The following is an 18,394-nucleotide window of genomic DNA, read 5'->3' on the forward strand; positions in this document are numbered from 1 at the left end:
CCAACCGAGTCCCGGTGGCCAGCGCTTCTGTCTTTTTGGCATAGGCTTAGACTTCTGTTGTTATTGTTCATTTGTTGGTTTTTTTTTTTTTTTTTTTAAAGACTTAAAGAAAGTTTCTCTGGGGAGGTCATTGTAGAATCCCAGGAGGTGGCCAGGAGGACCGTGGAGAGAAGCCTGGCGCCCACCGTATCCAAGATTCCTCCCAACATGTCGCAAAGCGAGTCACTGCGCGCGTCAGAGATACGGACCCCGAAGTGCCGTGGTTCTCACTCTGCTCCCCGGCGTCTCCCCAGATTCTCGGGGTGTTGAGCGGTACACCGGGAAATTTGTGAATTTCCAGTCCCTGTCAGAACGCAGGGCAACTCTCCCCCCACCCGGATCCCCGGGGGCGTCTCTATAGCTCCGCCTACCTCCTTCCCCCCCACCCCTCACCCCCACACGCCACCCCAGCGACCCCTTCCCTCCTCTCTATTTGCACAACGTGGCCGTGTCCCTAACAAAGCCCTGCACACGGAGCCGTTTGGGAAGGTCCTTTTCAAATTCCCTGGAGAGACCTCCAGGTTCCTGCTGAAATAATACTTGGAGGCTCCTGCAAGGCGGCCATCAGACTGGAGATCTTTCTGAGATGAAAGCGGGCGCCCGCCGGGAGTTCTTCTTTATGTCCTGGGCTCCCCGTGGGCGCGCGTCTGGGGCATCAGGTATTGGAAGGGAAGAGCTGGGCTGGAACGTGGGCTGAGGAGAGACCATCTTGGGGGCGAATTCATTCAGTGGGCAAGCGTCCAGTGTTTTCGGGGGGCGCACCCATGCTGGGCAGAGCACCCCGCTGTTCTGATCGATGAAACTACCAACGTCCACGTTCTGTGATTATGAGTGAGTTCCAATATCCCCGTATGGATCTGGGTTTCATGAGCTCGTCCTGAAGGCTGTCTTTATTCCCTTGGTCTATTTTGGTTTTATTTGATTTGATTTGATTGTTTAGCTCTTCTCTGCTTATGTTCTGGGAGCTCTTTATACAGAAAAAACTATATATCCTTTATCCGATAGCCTGCATTTTGTCAGTGGCCTTTTGTGGCGATTTTGGCTCTACCCCCATTAAACCTTTTTTATGGGGTCAGAGGTGGAGAATTTTTATGCCAAGACTTCTGCATGTTCGTTAGAGAGATCATCCACCAAAAACAAAAACAAAACACTGTCCACATGTTCTTACCTTTTTAAGATTGTGTGATTTTTTTTTTAAATCCTCACCCAAGGAGATGTTCATTGCTTTTAGAGAACGAGGGGGAGGGCTGGAGAGAGACGGGGGAGGGAATCCTGCCCCATCAGCTGCGGCCGGGGCGCAATGGAATTTTTATAGGTTTGACTCTGGGTCAGTGTCTGACTTCCTGGGGGGTAGCTGCTGAGTGAGGAACTCGGAGAGCTGTGATTTTATCCGTCCCCGGAGACCAGCCGTGCCGGGCAGGCTGTTACGGAAGAACCGTGGCCCGACGGTGTCCTGGGCCTGGTCTGAGCCCCACGAGGGAACTGCCGGCCGGCACACGTTAGCCATGAGGGGGTGCGGGTTGCCCTCGTCCTGACCGGAGTCGCGTGTTGTCTGTAGACAGAGGGACTCTGCCGGGCACGTGTGAGCTGCTGTCACAGCTGTTCGGGGCCCACGGGGAGGGGGGGCTTGAGTCTCGCTCCCGGTCTGCTCCGTGCCCGAGGGCGGAGACGGTGGCAGAGCCGGGAGACCCCATCCCGTGGACACGTCTCCTGTCATGGACACGAGACCCACTTCATGGACACGTCTGGGCACGTAGTTTCCTTCGCGCCGCAGGTCTGATGTGGCAATGAGCTGCCTTGACCGTCTCCCTTCTGGCTCCAGGGCCATTCCCTGGAAGTCACCTGGCTGCTTCCAAGGACACCCGCGTGCGTCATTGCACGAGATGTGACATCAGTTTTCCCCGTGGGCGCTGAGCCGTGCCGCACACCTGCCCGTGGTGTCTGTGCGCCCCCGGTGGTCTGGATCCTCGAGCCAGAAAAACGGGCGTGGAAACGCACAGACGTCTGTCTGCCCAGCAGATGCGTGAGGTGGCTTCTCAGGGGAGTTTTAATGACTTTTTTTTTTTCCTACGAGGTGGAAAGTTGAACATGTATTTATTGGAAAGAGCCATGTGGGTATATTTTTATATAAACATGTTTTGGGGGGGCACTTTTACTTTTTTATATATTTTAATTTTTTATTTTTTGATTTTATTTTTTTATTTTTTATTTTTTAAAATTATTCATTTGTTGGGTTGTTTGTTTATTTTTAGAGAGAGGAGAAAGGAGAAAGAGAGGGAGAGAAACATCCCTGTGTGGTTGCCTCTCACGCGCCCCCCACGGGGGACCTGACGTGCAACCGAGTCATGTGCCCGGACTGGGAATCAAACCGGCGACCCTTGGTTATTTTTAAATTTTTTAAAATTGATTTTAGAGAGAAAGAGAGAGACGTGGATATCAGAGAGGAACATCGAATTGGGTGCCTCCCATACACGTCCCGGCCAGGGACTGAACCCTCAGCACTTCTGGTCTGAGGGACGATGCCTTGACCCACGGAGACCCCCGGCCGGGGCCATTTTTGCCCTTGTGCTGAGTAGGGTGTTTGGTTTTTATTCTTCATTTTCAAGAACTTTGCATAGGAGGCAACGGGCCCTTGGCACACACTAGGAGTTGTCCCTTTTCTCCCGGCTCATTGTTCCCGTTGGCATATGGTGTTTCTTCTTACCATGGAAGCCATTGTTTGTCAGAGCGAGACCTGTCTCTTCTTCTCCGTGTCAACCTCACATGAGGAAGCCTTTTCTGACTCGTCGGTTTTAGTCTTTCCACGGCTCGACCTAGTTTTATGCGGATGTGGCTTTTCCCGAGGACGGCAAGCGTTGGATCTTTTTTAATCTTTTTTTCTAGCATGCGTTTAGGCGCCCCGATAGAGATGAAAACGTTTACCGTTGCCACTTTTATCAGATGCTAAAGCCTCTAGGGTTGGGCAGTTCCCAGAGAGAGCAGACAGCTCCGGGGAGGTGGGGTGGGGTGGGGGGCTGCCCTGCAGACAGGATTCCCACCGGCCGGGCGCAAGCCTGCCCACCCGCCTCATCCGTTCCTCCTGCCAAAACCCGCAACCCAAGGGGAGGCCTGTCTGTCCTATTCGCACTGACGGGCCCTCTGTCTCTCCCGGGTGCTGCCCCCGGGGGACCCTGTGTGTTCTGTGAACAGGACGGAACCAACTCCTTTTCCCGGGGCAGCTGGTCCTCATCTGCTCCTTGAATAATCATAAAACTCCCACCGAGCACCCCAATGTACCCACAAGCTACCCAGAACCGTGGGCCCAGGAGGCTTGCCCATGGCCGTAAAGAAATAGGATGTTTTCAGAGCTTTCTACCCATCGCGTTGGCAACAGATTCTAGCATTTTCTTCCAAAGACATCAGGGGAGGTGGCGGGGCTGGGGGGCCCATGACTTGATCGGGGGGTCTTTCTCCAGCTGGGATCACGCAGGGCGAGTGGTCAGCATTCCGTGCGTGCCTCCCGCAGAGGCCGCAATGCAAGAGGAGCCCCCAATGTCAAAGGCAAGAGGCGCCCCCAGTGTCAAAGCCCGTTCCGGGCGCAGAATCCTTGCAAAGGGGTCCTCTGCTCCTCCCCCTCCCTGTGATTCTTTTCCTTTCTTTCTGCAGTCTTCCCCCGGCAAGCCGACCGCGTGGCCATCGTGACGGGCGGCACGGAGGGAATCGGGTTTGCCACCTGCAAGCAGCTGGCGAGACTCGGCATGCACGTGATCCTAGGTGACGCTCTGCGCATGTCGTACGTTGTCACTGGCGGGAGGCGCCCAGGCGTGGGCTGAGGGGGGTCAGGGTTGGTTTGCCGAGACATGGCGCAGACCCGGGAGGCGGAAGGGTGACTCTTCCAACGCTGAAAAGAAAGCCAGGAACTCGGAGACTCTTTTTTGGACCTGACTATGGTTTCTGTGACCATGTTGGTCATGCATGTTTTTTTTTAATTGATTATGTGGTGACACGTGTTCTAGGTCATGCATGCTTTTTTTCTTTTCTTTTTTTCTTCTTTTATTCTATTGATTATGTGGTTACAAGAATTCCAGGTCATGCATTTTTTTCTGTGTCTGACTCACTAGAGAAGAACGTGACAAACGTCTGACTGCGTTTGCCTGCGCTGACGTAATAAATACCAGGGACTGGAGACGGAAGCCACAGATATTTCTGTCTGTCCGTCCTGGAGGCGGGAAAAATCCAAGGTCAGGGTGTGGGCAGGGCAGGTTCCTCCCAAGGCCTCCTGTATCCTCACCCGGTCGCCCCTCTGTGTGTGTCTGGGTCCCCAGCTCCTCTTGTCAGAAGGACCCCCATCTTGTGGGGTCAGGGCCACCCCAGTGACCCCATTTGACCTGAGAGGCCTCTTTAAAGACCCGTCTCCAAGTCCAGCCCCGTCCTGAGGTCCTGGGGCTCAGGGCTTCAGCCTACGAGTTTGGGGAACAGCCTTCGGCCGATGTCAGAACCGGGACCCACGTTTAGCGCCGTGGCTGCTTCTGCGGGTACACCCTACAGCCCACACCCCCCGCCCCCCAGCTCCCCTTTCCCATGGAGCTCCTCACGCCGGAGCAGGCTTCCACCCTCACACTCACGCCAAGCAGGGACAGCGTCCTCCCTCCTGCACGGGACTGGGGGTCATGGCATCCCTGCCCACTGGGACGGTTCTCCGTCTTGCATGACAGTTTGATGGACGGTCACCTTGTGAAACAAGATCATGAGACAGCCGCCTGCAGGCACGTCCGTCCGCAGCTCGGGCCAAGATGCCCCTAGCAAGGTCTCTCTCCAGCGCGAAGGCCCTGCTGTCTTCGTGCCGCGGGGGCTGTGTCTGGCCGGACACCCCTGCGCCCGCCGGATCCCCGAAAGGCCCTCCAGGCTCAGACTGCGGGTCTTCCATGGATACAGGCTTGTCTCCTGGGTCAAAGGCACCCCCGGACGCAGACGCAAGCCTTAACGGGCCCATGGCAGGAAATCACGGTTGGCACGTGCCACGGCTTCCAGGTGACCTGCCCGCTGAGCGTGTTTTCTTATCCTTTCAGCTGCAAACGACGGAGCCAAAGGGGAAGCCGCCGCGCGGACGATCCGGGAGGAAACGCTCAATGACAAAGGTAACCCTCGGGGCGCCGGCGGTTCTTCTTGGTTCCCCAGCGCCCGGTCTGCCCAGGACACTGGGTTCGCGGACAGGCTGCCGGACGTGACCGTGGCGGGGCGTTGCGTCTGCTCCTTGCGCTACTCCTCATTGGATCTGTTTTGCAAGCCACGTTCCAACGTGTGAACGGATCAGAGCTAACGCCATCGCTCCGAGAATAAGCCAGCAGGACTCGCGGAGGTTAGACCCAGGACCAGGGCAGGACCCCAGGCGTGTTGGGAGCCGCGTGTGGCTGTTGAAACAGTTTGAGCGCTTTTAACAAAGATGTCGCCCCAGCGGTGATGGGCAGGAGGGAGGAATGTTCTAGAAGGCCTTGTCTGAGTGACTCGGTGGCTTCCGTGGTAGATGCTGAGACGCACGGGTCAGTGCAGAGTGGTGTCTGAAAGGGGGGTGTCTCCGGCAGCCTTTCCGTCCTGGGGAGGGGCCGCCGGGGGTCGCGGAGGGCGGTGGTGGCGTCTGATCACGTGTGGGAGCAGGGATGTGCCCCGTCACTGCTGCTGAGGTCATGGGACAGGCAGACCCGTCCGTGCGGAAATCCTTGGCGAGGGCAGAGAGAGCGGACCAGCTCTGCGCTGCTCTTTCTGGGTCTCATGGGGGGCCCTGCATCTCAGGCTCCGTGTGGCCTTGGGATGGACAGAACTGGGGGGCCCTTGGGGTCTGCGGCGCCGGTGTTCCAAATGGGGACCCACGGCTGGTGGTCACTGCGTGCAGAACGACTGGAAGGGCCTGGAGGGTCGGCGGGAGTTCCGGTCTGAGCCAGGGGGTCTGCAGTCGCTCCCTTGGGGGCCGGGCCTCAGTCCCATGAGGACGGGAGTCCCCACGGCCACACACCCAGTCCCACGCGCACAGCACAGCGCTTAGTCTTCTGCGCCATGAACCAAACACAAGAGTAACAAATGATGGGCTTGCTGGTGGCATTTGCAAATCGCTTGGGAGAGGCTCCAGGTACGTCCGATTTGGGGGAAGGGGGCGTCGCCAGGTGACAGGTGGTGGTGGTTTGGGGGTGTCTGCAAACACACCTTTTCTTTGGCTGAGTCTGTACCCCGGCTTGGAGCCCCCAGAGCCAAGGGCCAGACAGCACGGGGACCCCTCCCATGGACGCAGACGTCCCAGCAGCTTGGGGGGGCAGCCATCTGGGGCGGCTGCGTCTCCCTGTCCCTCCCTTCCTTTGGGGATGTCTCTGTCTAAACACAGCGGCACCCTGTCCAGAGGGAGCGCCCACATTCCCTGCCGGATCCTTGGAGATTCCTGTCCCCATTCCCCCCAACCCCCCGGCTCGGTCAAGGTCATGGCGAGGCCCCCTTGTCTTGTGCTTATGTGGTTCTTTCAAGGCTCCCACATCCGGCAGTCCTAGCTGTGTGGGTCCTGTTTATCTCGGGGGGCCGGGTACGCACACATCCTACCCACGTCAGCGTACGTGACTCTCAAGGACGCAACTGTTTCTACCCTGCCTAGCCTCTGCACGTGACCCTTTTGTCTTCGTTCCCGGTGGACCGCCGTGACCCATCTGCTCTGTCACGGTTCCCGCCTTTGAACTTGCAGGCGGTTGAGACCCGGTTTTGGGGGTGCGGCGGGAGGGTCCCTCCACTCGCCTGACCGCGTGCTAGGAACGCGAAGGTCACAACCATCACCAGGAACTTCTCTGTGGTTCACGAGCCCAATGCAAGTTCGCTTGTGGGGAGCAGACGCCCGTGTCCCGCGCACCCGGGGTGCCAGCCCCTCTGTTCCTCTTCAGGGGCCACCTGCTGACCCTTGGGGTAAACCCTCTCGCCGATTTACCAAACGATCAGAACGTCAAGACGAGAAACCAACCAACAAACGATCAAACAAAAACCCACAAAAACAAAGACAAGGCAAAGCGAGCCCAAACACACCATGACTTAAATATTCTCGGAAGGACGGAGAGCCTTCTTAAATCCTGCAAACCCGCCTCCTTTAAAAGGACGCACGGAAGATAAACCCTGTGTTCCCTGCTTTACCGTACATGCCCGTGGTCGCCCTGCGGGACCCCCCAACCTGAAAGCGGGCGTGTGATTCTTTTGGAAATGTGCTGTCTGCTCCCGTCTTTAAAAAAATTTACAATCCGGCTTTCCGGTGACCATTGACATTCAAATTATGTTCATTTCAGGGGGACAGCATCACAATGAGCTATTTCCGTACCTTACAAAGGGATCTCCCCCCCACCCCACACGTACGGATTGCAATGTTCTTGGCTGTGCGGTGGGCAGGACTTTTCTTCTGGTGACTATTCTGTGCTTCTCAGTCCCTCCCTTTTTCCACCCAGATGCACCCCCCAATTCCCTGCCCTCCGCTGACCCTCCTCCTGTTCTCTGGGCCTGCGGGCTGTTCTTCTCTTGCTTGTCTTTATTTTCCTCTTCAGACTCCGGCTCGAAGAGACATCATCCCGTGTTTGTCTTTCCCTGCCTGACTTACTTCCCAGAGCATCCCTTCCTGTAGGTCCCTCCGTGCCGTCCCCAAGAGTATTAAAGATTTAAAAATAGAACTCTCCGATGACCCAGCCATTCCCCGCCGGGGTGTTTATTCAGAGAAACCCAGAAGGCTCATTTGGAAAGCTGCGTGCGCCCCTGCGTCCGCGGGGGGCATTATTTATCATCGCCGAGACAGGGCAGCGGCCCACGTGCCCATCGATAGGCGCGCGGATGAAGCAGACGGGGTCCTTTTACCCAGGGGAATATTAGCCCCGGTCCGGAAAGACAGCACCCGTCCGTCCTTCCTGAGCTGGGAAAGACAACTGGGGGGACATACGTTCACCTTGGACATCCCCCTCATCTTGGCACACCGTAATTCTTGGCCGATCTGACTGCGTGGGAGACGCTGACGTGATTCCTCATGAAAACAGAAACTAGCGTGACGTGAATACGGGTGACGGGCCTTGGTCCCCGACTCTCCCTCGTCTCGTCACCGAAGGGAGAACTGGTCCCTTGAGTGGGATCCGCCCCGAAGCGTGAAGACACCTAGAGTGTTTCTTCCGCCCGCAGACTCTGGTGCTGGGGCGCAGTCTGAGTTTGGGGACACCTGAGGGGTGATGGCATGGATTTTGTTTTCCCCGTTGGCGTGTGCCGTTTTCTTTTCCTTTTGGGGGGGACCTCCTGGCGGCTCATCTCTCTGCTGAATCACTGCCCAGCAGCTCGGTGGTCCGCCGTGCGTGGTATCTCCAAGAGACGTTTTAATGATATTCTAAGGGCACGTGTGGGCCCAATCTAGGCTCAGCAGGACGTATCTTTCTTCTCCTCCTTTTTAAAGATTTTATTTATTGATTTTCAGAGAAAGAGGGAGGGAGGGAGACGGAGAGGGAGAGACACATCCGTGTCTGGTTGCCTCTCGCGTGCCCCCAACCGGGGACCTGGCCCGCGACCCAGGCCTGTGCCCCGACGTTAGGGCTTAGGGATAAGGGTCAAGGTTGGGGTGCAGGGTTAACCTTAGGGTTTGGGACCCGAGGTTAGGGTTAGGGTGAGGAGTTAGGGGTCAGCACAAGCATTTAGACTTGCGTTAGGTGTTCGGGTCAGGGGTGGCGTGAGGGTGAAGGCTTGGAATGTAGGGTCAGGTTCGGGGTTCATCTTAAGGGTTCAGGGTTAAGGTTTTGGGTTACGTTCAGGGTCTGGGGCAGTTTAAGGTTCGGGTCAGTCGGTTTTAGGATCAGGGTTAGGGTTTAGGGTCCACGTCACAGTTAGAGCTTGGAGCTTAGAGGTTAGGGTCAGGGTCAAGGTTAGGATTCGGGTTAGAGCTTGGAGGTCACAGGCGCTCCCACGTGACGGCGAGACCATGCCGCTGAGGCCTCGCCTTCCCATGCGTGGCGGGTGCGCTGCCCTCTGCTCTGCCGATACAACTGTTCGGGGACATGTCTCCGTTCCAGCCACGTGCGTCCTTGTACGAGTTAATTACCGGGAACATCGTCAGCGGTCCTAGGGACGCGTATTGTCTGCCTGTCAAACAGATGAGGCAGCACCGCAGAGGGACGGAGTGACAGTCACAGAGTGTGTCAGGCACGTCCGTCCCGGCGGCCCCCGTCGGGCCTGCGTGTGGAAAGAGAAGGCAGGGAGTGGCCGGGCAGAGAGCCTGTCTGAGGCCACACGTCCCGGCTCAGGGGGGTGGCTTCTGCCCCCAACCTGGGTGCTATGGGCAGCGGGTGCCCAACCGGGCACTCCTTCTTTCCCACAGGTGCCTCTGTATTCTGCTGCAGGTTTTAACTTTTTTATTGATTGATTTGAGAGAGAGAGAGAGAGAGAGAGATAGAGGAGAGGAAGAATCACCGATCAGTTGTCCCTCTTACGGATGCGTCATGGGTTGATTCTTGCATGTACCGTGACTGGGAATCGAACCCACAACCTTGGCGCATCGGGACGACGCGCTAACCCATGGAGGGACCCGGCCAGGACCTGCTATTGCTTTCAGATTGACTAAGTGTCATTGATAAAGCTGTCCTTGGTGACGTGGTGGCCGGGGGGCCATTTCAAGCCATTTGCTCTCTTTCTCATACTCCAGAGCCCCGAATGTCCCCAGAGAGGGCATGGGCCCGGTGAGGTGCCCACTAAACCTCCTGTCCCCATTTTTTTCCCAAAGTCGTCCCCGAGCTCAGCTGGCATGAAGAGTCGGCTCTCACCTGAGCTGCTCAGACGACAGGCAGGAAGGCGCCCACGAAATGATGTCTCACGCAGGACGTGTGGACGCGGTTCGTGTGTATCGTTGTCTTCGGGAATGACGAAGCCGGCAGGAGGACCGTGGGAAAGATGTTGGATTCCTCTGCGTAGATTTGCGTAGTCACTGACACACACGCTTCTGAGGGAACGGGTGGCCTCCAAAATAAATCATCATGGACGAGTGGGGGCGTAGAGCGTGCTCCCTCCGTACGATGGAACGTCATTCCGCCGCGCAAAGGAAGGAGATTCCGGCACGTCCTGCCACGTGGGTGAATCTGACCGGCACGGAGCTCGGGGAGTGAACCCAGTCACACAGGGGCCAGTAGGACGTGACTCCCCTTCTGTGAGGTCCCCAGAGGTGTCAAGTTCACAGAGACAGAAGGCGGAGAGTGGGAGCCAGGGCCCGGGGAGGGGACGGGGAAGGAGTATTGGATGGGAACAGAGCTTTTGTTGAGAAGGAATGGAAATGCTTTGCGATGGGTGCTGTGTGTTCCCACGAGTTTCTTGCCACGAGGGTACTTGGCCCATCCTGGAGGGGCCCTTTGAATAGCACCAAGGATGACCCTGTAGGACTTGCCTTCCTGTATTACCCCAAAGATTATCTCCCCACAGACCCCGTGGCTGACGGTAAGGTAAAAGCTGGCCGGCCCCCTTTTCATCACAAATTTTACTGCGTCCAATAAAATTTCCAAAGGCCCAAACGTACGTTCATGTTTCTAAAGCTGCGTTTTTAATGCGGGGAGACCAACAAGATTCATAGCCAGCCACCAAATAGTTTATATAAAGAATAGAAACGGGATGTGTCGCAACCAGCGGAATTCAGTAAAAATAGGAAGGCAATTTATAGTGTTCTACATTCCTGAACTAATAAGAAAAGGAGAAAACAAATTATGAGGGAACACCCAGGGGATGAAATAAAAATTAGGATAGAGGATATGAAACTAACAGTATTGTGCAGAAAGAACAGAAAAGCCACAAAGAAAATCAAAAGGGAGAATAATAATTCACGGAACAATTATTTATCTGTCATCACGCATTTTTACAAAGGCAAGTGTGCTTTGGAACAAGGAAGAAGAAGGATCCTACCATCAAAATGTGATTTACTGTTGAACACACAGAAATTGTTTCTTGATTCTGGGCTGCTATATGTGGTAACCAGTTATAAAAGCATGTTTCAGTAAAAAAAAAGAATTTTCCCAAATAAATAAATCGGACATCACGCGTCGATCAGGAACACGCTAAAGTAGCAAACCTCAGAACTCTGCCTACAATAGTCCTTCAGGACTTTTTCCGAACCTCCAAGGATAACCTAGACCAGGCGTCTGCACATGGCAGACCCTGCGGTGAACCTGACCCTCACTTTATTCTTTACCACCTAAAACCACAGAAATTCAGACGTGACACCCAGAGACACGAATGGGCTCCTGGGGACGCGCAACTGAGTGCCACATTCGTGTCTCTCCCACAACACGTTTTCTCTGCTCTGCTACGGGAGAGACTCGTTAGTTCCGCGATGTCACCATGCCCTGCGTTGGGATCCTATGTAATTTAAGATGATTGCCCCCGTGAGCGTGAGGGGAGGCCATTCTGAGCTGTCTCTCTGCACTTGGATACGGTACTTCCTAAATGTTTAAGTCTCCTCTCTCGAGCTGAATCTTCGTAACATTTATGCAAACTGAAAGCGTGGTCTTTTCCTGATCCTGCCAGGAAGGAGGTCACGCATGTCCCTGTTCATTTTCATGGATACCTCTGCCGCTTGGTGAGGAGGCTTCCAGGGAGAAATTGTATCCGTGAGCCTTTGTCTGTTTTCAGGCTTGGTTTTGTGCAGAGCACTCGTCACGGCTGCGCGTCGTCCCCGTGTTAGCTGGGGACGTGCATCGTACTGGTTCAAGGACCCCCTCCCAGGGCAACGCAAAGCAAGAAGCTCCTCAGCCACCTCGTCCTCACTTCTGGTGGAACTGCGCGTGGAGACCCGTCTCTGTTCTTGTGGCTGGAATCGGCATGTTCTGGAACACGTGTGTTTATAGCCATGCTGCCATGAAGTCGGTTGCATCCGGGATCATCTTCGCATGTCTCTCCCTTGCAGACAGCGTGACCTTATCCCAGGGACACTCATGTCAGGCGTATGACCTCCAGAGCCATGACGCTTGTGGGCACGGGGCACCGCCGCCGTAGGACATGGGTGTATAGTAGCTTCACATCTTCCATGGAGGTTTTAGACTCTGCAGTGGAGGCAGGGACTGCAGCTCTGGGTATCCGTCTATGTGTGATTCTCCCAAGTCCTTCGGCGCCAGGAGACCATGCGGCCGCCTCCCAGTTCTGAACGTGCTCCGTCGGGAAGGAAACGGACTTTGGGTCTTGGATCCCCGGGTGCCTACTCGGTGGAATGACAGGATCCTCAGCCAAGTTCATTGCCCCGCTCGTTGGTCTAATTGCTTTTGCTCTGCAAACAGGCGTCCGGATTCGTTGGAACCGGGTCGCGGCTTAGGTCAGGCTGACCGCCCGCAGCCCAGGTCCGGACATGCTGATCATTCCCCCGAAGGTGGCTTTCTGTCTCTGTCCGTCTGGCCTGCCGGTGTTGTCACGGCTGCTAACGCTCGGGGCGGTTTCCAGACTCACCTCGATGGAATCACTCAGAAGGTCAAAGGCCGTCCTGAGGAGCAGGCTGGTCATACAAAATCTCCCCTGCCAGCCCGTGGGTCGCGGATTCAATCAGGGAAGCTCCGAGGGAACGGAAAGGTTCCCTGAGGGGGACGTTGCGCGTTGTGACTGATCGTGCCGTTGACCCGGGAGAGGAGATTTCCGAGCGGCTCTCGGGGATCACGCGGCTGTCTCGCATGCAGACAAAGGTGACTCCTCGGCCCCTCTGCCTGCGCGCGGGACCCATTAGTTGTCAGCAATCTGCGAAGAGCCAGGTGTCTGCCGCTGGCCCGGGGACCTCCGTTGATTTCCAGTTTGGGAAGGAAGGGGTCCCGGCCTCTGGAGACATTTCCTTCTTCGTAACATGCTGTTTCCCAGCTTCCATTTGTCTTCCTTCTTCCCTGGTCCGGGGCCGCGTCCCTCCCGTCTCTGCCTCTGTCCCCACGCGGCTTCTCCTCTGGGTCTGCGTCTCCTCTGCTGTCCCTTCTAAGGTCACTGTCCCTGGACATAAGGCCCCCCTGACCGAGGACGGTCTCCTCTCAGACCCCTCCCTCAATCCCACTACAGTGGGGGCACATGTTAGATTTATAGGCTGTTGATCTGGAAACAGGAGGCCAGACGTTTTCTCCTTTTTATAAATTTTATAATATTTATTGATTTGAGAGAGACGCTCCTTTTTGTGGTTCCGCTTAGTTATGCGTCATGGGTGGATCATTTCATGCACCCTGACCAGGGATTGAACCTGAAACCCTGGCGTATCAGGACATCAGCCCAACCCCCCCAGGGGACGCGGCGGGGGCCAGGGTCCGAGCCCTCCCCCATGACCTTCACGATTGTAATAAAGGCATCAGCCTGCCTAGGGGACAGACAGCATCCTGGTGGCGGAGGCTGAGTGGCCTTTTCCCGCCTCTGACAATCCTCGTTTTTGCGTTGACAAGGGACAGAGACGGTCACAGCACCGCCGGCCGGACACAATGGCTCCCTTCAGCCCCCGTGGCAGCCGGCAGGAATTAGGCTTTGCTGAGCACAGGGTCACGTGGTCCCGGCATTCCTGCTTTCTGTCTGCATTCAGGCGCGGGGGACGGGGATCCGTGGGGGAGGAGGGACCCCCGGAACATCGCTCTTTTTATTTGTGTTTTTGCAAAAACATTGTCCCACAGCATCGTGGCTCTGGGCAAGGGAGTAAAAATCCCAGAGAGGGACATGTTTTATCCTGTGGATTGTTTTTTGTTTTTTTAAGTCCCGGTTCAGCTGTGTTCTCTTTCCCGGGCCCCGATGAAACGGCAGATGCCAAAGCCACCAGAAGGAACACAGGCATGGGGGACCGTCCTGCAGGGGGATGTCCTGGGGACACAAAGACTGCGGAACGCGGAGGGGGGGTGTGTCTGGAAAATGCCGCTCTCCTGCAGGAGGAGCCCGTCCTCACGGTCCCCAATACCCAAGGCGCGCCATGCCCTGCCGCCCCCGTGGTTTTTCCTTAATTATAGCTGACGTGCCGCAGTCTGTGCATGTTGGCGGCACCACGCAGGGACCGGGCGTTTGTATCTGACGGTCGATCCAAAGGAAAGAACCAAGTCTCGCCGTGGGCGACCTGCTGGAAGGACGGCGAGGGTCAGACGCAGAACGCACCCGACAATTTATTTTTCTGCTGTTCTCAGTACTTCTCTTTGGGAGCATTTTATTTATACCTTGGTTTTTTGTTTTTATTTTCAATGGTAGTTGATGTTTAATGTTATTTGGTTAATACTTTCAGACATCCAGCCGTCGTATGTTTGACAAACGGTTCCCTCTGATATATGTTACTTTTGGGGCTGTGTGTTCCATGAATCGTTACCTGCGTTACCTACTGGAGACCAGAGGGCTCACCGGGCCCCTGGAGAGGCGTCTCTCACCTGGACGTGCCTCTCACCTGGACATGCCTCTCACCTGGATGTGCCTCTCACCTGGACGTGCCTCTCACCTGGATGTGCCTCTCACCTGGACGTGCCTCTCACCTGGATGTGCCTCTCACCTGGACACGCATCTCACCTGGACGGGCGTCTCACCTGGACGTGCCTCTCACCTGGACGTGTGTATCACCTGGACACGCATCTCACCTGGACGCGCCTCTCACCTGGACATGCCTCTCACCTGGATGTGCCTCTCACCTGGACGTGTGTATCACCTGGACACGCATCTCACCTGGACGCGCCTCTCACCTGGACGGGCGTCTCACCTGGATGTGCCTCTCACCTGGACATGCCTCTCACCTGGATGTGCCTCTCACCTGGACATGCCTCTCACCTGGATGTGCCTCTCACCTGGACACGCATCTCACCTGGACGGGCGTCTCACCTGGACGCACCTCTCACCTGGACGTGCCTCTCACCTGGATGTGCCTCTCACCTGGACACGCATCTCACCTGGACACGCATCTCACCTGGACACGCATCTCACCTGGACGGGCGTCTCACCTGGACATGCCTCTCACCCGGACACGCGTGCTCTGTGCCCTCAGGAGACCCCGTTTGAACTCGCTCAGCGCGTCCCAGGACCCCGGTCAGCCGGCCTCGGAGCGGTCAGCGTGTGCGGAACAGCGCAGCCGGTGTGGGCTATTTTTGGAAGCCTCTGTTTATTTTCAAATAGAACCAGATGTTGGCACTCTGAGAGCCAACTCTTAGGTCAGGACCCCCCGTCCGCGGGAAAGGTGGTGGACGGTCACCCGGGCCGGGCAGGGGGGTGGGAGGCTGCCCAGCGCCCTCACACTGACCTCAGTTTCACGTCCCAGGTGGAAAGCGCTGTCGTCCCGGGGGCGCCACCAGCCTGATCCATCACCGACTGTCCCTTTACCCCGTCCCTCCTTCCTCTCACCGTGCCCTGCCTGGAGGCTCTGTCTTCTCTGGGTTCCGACATCCATGTCTCCGCAGGGCTTGTGGGATCGGCAAGGGGGCAGCCCCTCCTCTGCCTGCCAGGCACCCAGGGGCCCCACAAGGTGGCCCACGTCCAGGTATATCCGGGAGACCCATCTCAGTCCCGCGGGGAAGGGGGGCTTTTGCAGGGATATGTTTCCTGGGACGTAAAAGGGTGGAGGTCCACCGGGGCGCGGCCGTGTGTCCCCCATCGGACGTGGGCAAACCAAGGAAGCAAACATATTAGCGCTGCCGCCGCTCGGACGATCGCGCCCTCTGACGTTTTGAAAGACCGGGAAGACTTCCATCGAGGTGAACAGGGAGGAGGGGCCCCGGTTGCCGCGATCTGACAGCTGTGGAAGGTGGCCGTTTGCGGTGACCTTGAAGCGTCCTTGACAGCTTAATGTGTCGGTCACGCGGATTCTAAAACGAGAGCTTTCTGCAGAGGCTGAAATCACGGGTTGTCACGGCTGGTTCAGCGGAGGCTCCGGCTTGCCTGGAACGGGGCTTCACAGCCCCGGCTCTGTTCACGGGTCTCGGGGGGGGCGGTCGTGATGGAAACCAGCGGACAGTCTCCGGTGCGTGGAAGCCGTGAGGGAGCATGTTGTGCCCGGCAGATGAGGAAGGGACGGGAAGCTGGCTGTGCTTCTGCGCCTTTCACAGGGACGAGGACCGTCTCGTCCTACAAAACAGGGCGCATGAATAGCACGCATGGAAACCACAGGGGGGAGTGGAAGGGGATCGGGACGGGGTTCACTGCACCCTTTCTTTGCACCTCAAGTGCCCATAGAAACCTTCCCCCATGTCTTGCCAAACCTTGGACCCCAAGAGCCACACACACGCCCTGCATCTGTTTTTTCCTTCATGGAAACGAGGACCCGGCTTTCAGGATGGCTGTCACCCCTGGGACGTGGAAAATGGAGAACATGTTATTCTTACACGGCCACCCCGTGTACCCCCCCCACAGAACCAAAGGGAGAATAGGCGGGTCCTCTGAGGTGTAGGCTGGGGGATGCCCGTTTGCCTGGTGCACTCTGCCCCAACACACATGTACCCACATGTGTCAGACAGCACATGTGTGTGCCCACGCGTGTCAGAAAGCACACGCAGGTGCAGTCTCCTGCATCGTGATGGGTGTGATGTTTGTTATTTTTGCCCAGGATCTCTTTGATTTCGCCCCAAACAACAGAGGGATGAATAAGGACAAAGATGGAAAATGTGATGTGTTTTCTCCAAACATTTATGTCAATGAGCCTCGGGGACATTGAATAGCTTTCCCATCACTGTTATTTCTTTCTGTGGCGGTACTGAGATAAAGATGACGGGGAGCCATCTGTGCTTTGCACATAAATATACTAAAAATCCTTGATGGAGAAACGTGATTGGGGTTGACAGCATCCTGCAGGAAAAACACAGAAAGAAGCCTATAAACTGAGGATAGTCTGCACAGCTCCGTATCTTCTCCAGTTTAATGGAAGCACAGAGATTGGGGGAGAGAAGGAGGTGCGACCCCCACAGCATCCTGGGAAAGTGGGTGTCTGAATATCCAGGGTGAGGTATCTGAGTCTCAGGAAAGAGATGGGAAATTCTGCATTTTCAACTGAAGGCACCTGAGGGTTGGGGTGCAGGTGGGGGAGAGGTTCCGGAGTCCCCAAGCCTCAGGAGTCAAAGCTCCATGAGGTTTAGGAGAAGCCTTTTCTCTACAGCTTAGACAGGCGAGGCGACCGTGGCTAAAGACAGGTGCCCACCTGGCAGCCGTAGACCTATGCTGGGGACAGCATGATTCATAGTCACCTAAAGGTAGACGCTCCCCAGTGTGGTGGGTGGATGGTTACACAGAACAGCGTCCATCCACACAGTGGAATATTACGCAGCCATGAAAAGGAGCGACGGGCTGAGACAGTGGAATATTACGCAGCCATGAAAAAGGAGCGATGTTCTGACACAGGCTACAGCATGGATGGACCTGGAAAACATATTGCTGAGGGAAAGAAGCCACAGACAGAACGCCACACGTTGCCTGGCGCTATTACAGAAAATCTCCAAAACAGGCAAAGCCATAGACAGAAAAGAGACCTGCTGATTTTCCAGGCTTGCGGAGAGCGATTGTGGAGTGACCGCTTTCACGGAGGGGGAAGACTGTTTGGAAGCGACATTGCGAATGACAGATACGTAACCCCGTGAATGCACTGCCTGTCACGGCGCTGATGTTTACACAATTTTTAAAAATAATGATTTTGAATAAGAGCTTTATGGAGATATAATCAACTGTTGTACAATCCTGGCTTTGAAGTGTAAACTCAGTTATTTTTAGTATGTTCCCCAAGTTCTGTAGCCATCACTGCTATCTTGGTTTTAGAATATACCGGATGGCCAGGAGTAGTGACTCCCCATTAACTTACGCCAGCTCGGCAGCTTTTAATCTGCTTTCTGTCTCTACGGATTTGCCTCTTCTTGACACTTAAGTGACTCTTTCACGTAACATAATGTTTTCCAGGTTTATCCGTCCTGATGCATATCGAACCTTTATTCCTGTTCATGGCTGTCTAATATTCCGTTGCGTGAATGGATATACCACAATCACATATCCATTCGACAGCTGCCGGACACTTGAGTTGCTTCCACTCTAAAGAAATCCCTTAAAGCTATAAAGTTTTGGTTCTGTCACGGGGACTGGAGGGTAGCATGTTCAGCAGGGTCCTTGGTCTCCAGTAGATATGCACACGACTGCTGTTCCTCTAGCGTGACACCCAGAAATGGCTCCAGACTTGCCTGCTGTTCCCTTGGGGAGGAGGGAAACAACGTGGCCCCTACTTGAGAGTGGCTAACATCCAGCCTAGACCCATACCTGAATGCACTTGGATGCTATGGACAGGACCCCAGTCCAGCGTCCTGGGGAGAATGTAGACCTGCAGATAGCAGGCCGTGCCACAACATGGTACCTGCAATCACGGGTGTTGCTGCTTCGGGACACCCATCCCGGACCTATTCCTCCCACCGGCACTGTCTCC

At 55.6% G+C, this 18,394-nt stretch overlaps 1 protein-coding gene across 1 annotated transcript in view; it reads left to right on the forward strand.

Annotated features, from left to right (window-relative positions):
• The window catches only part of DHRSX (dehydrogenase/reductase X-linked), a 47,428-nt gene that overhangs the window by 8,827 nt on the left and 20,207 nt on the right, over nucleotides 1–18,394 (forward strand). Inside the window, exons 2-3 of the mRNA XM_090264533.1 lie at nucleotides 3,685–3,792; nucleotides 5,088–5,156. Coding sequence (XP_090120659.1) covers nucleotides 3,685–3,792; nucleotides 5,088–5,156 — 177 coding nt within the window. The remainder of the gene's footprint in view (nucleotides 1–3,684; nucleotides 3,793–5,087; nucleotides 5,157–18,394) is intronic.

This window comes from Furipterus horrens, unplaced genomic scaffold (genome assembly GCF_987537825.1).
Source record: "Furipterus horrens unplaced genomic scaffold, mFurHor1.1.pri manual_scaffold_17, whole genome shotgun sequence".
Taxonomy (NCBI): Eukaryota; Metazoa; Chordata; class Mammalia; order Chiroptera; family Furipteridae; genus Furipterus; species Furipterus horrens.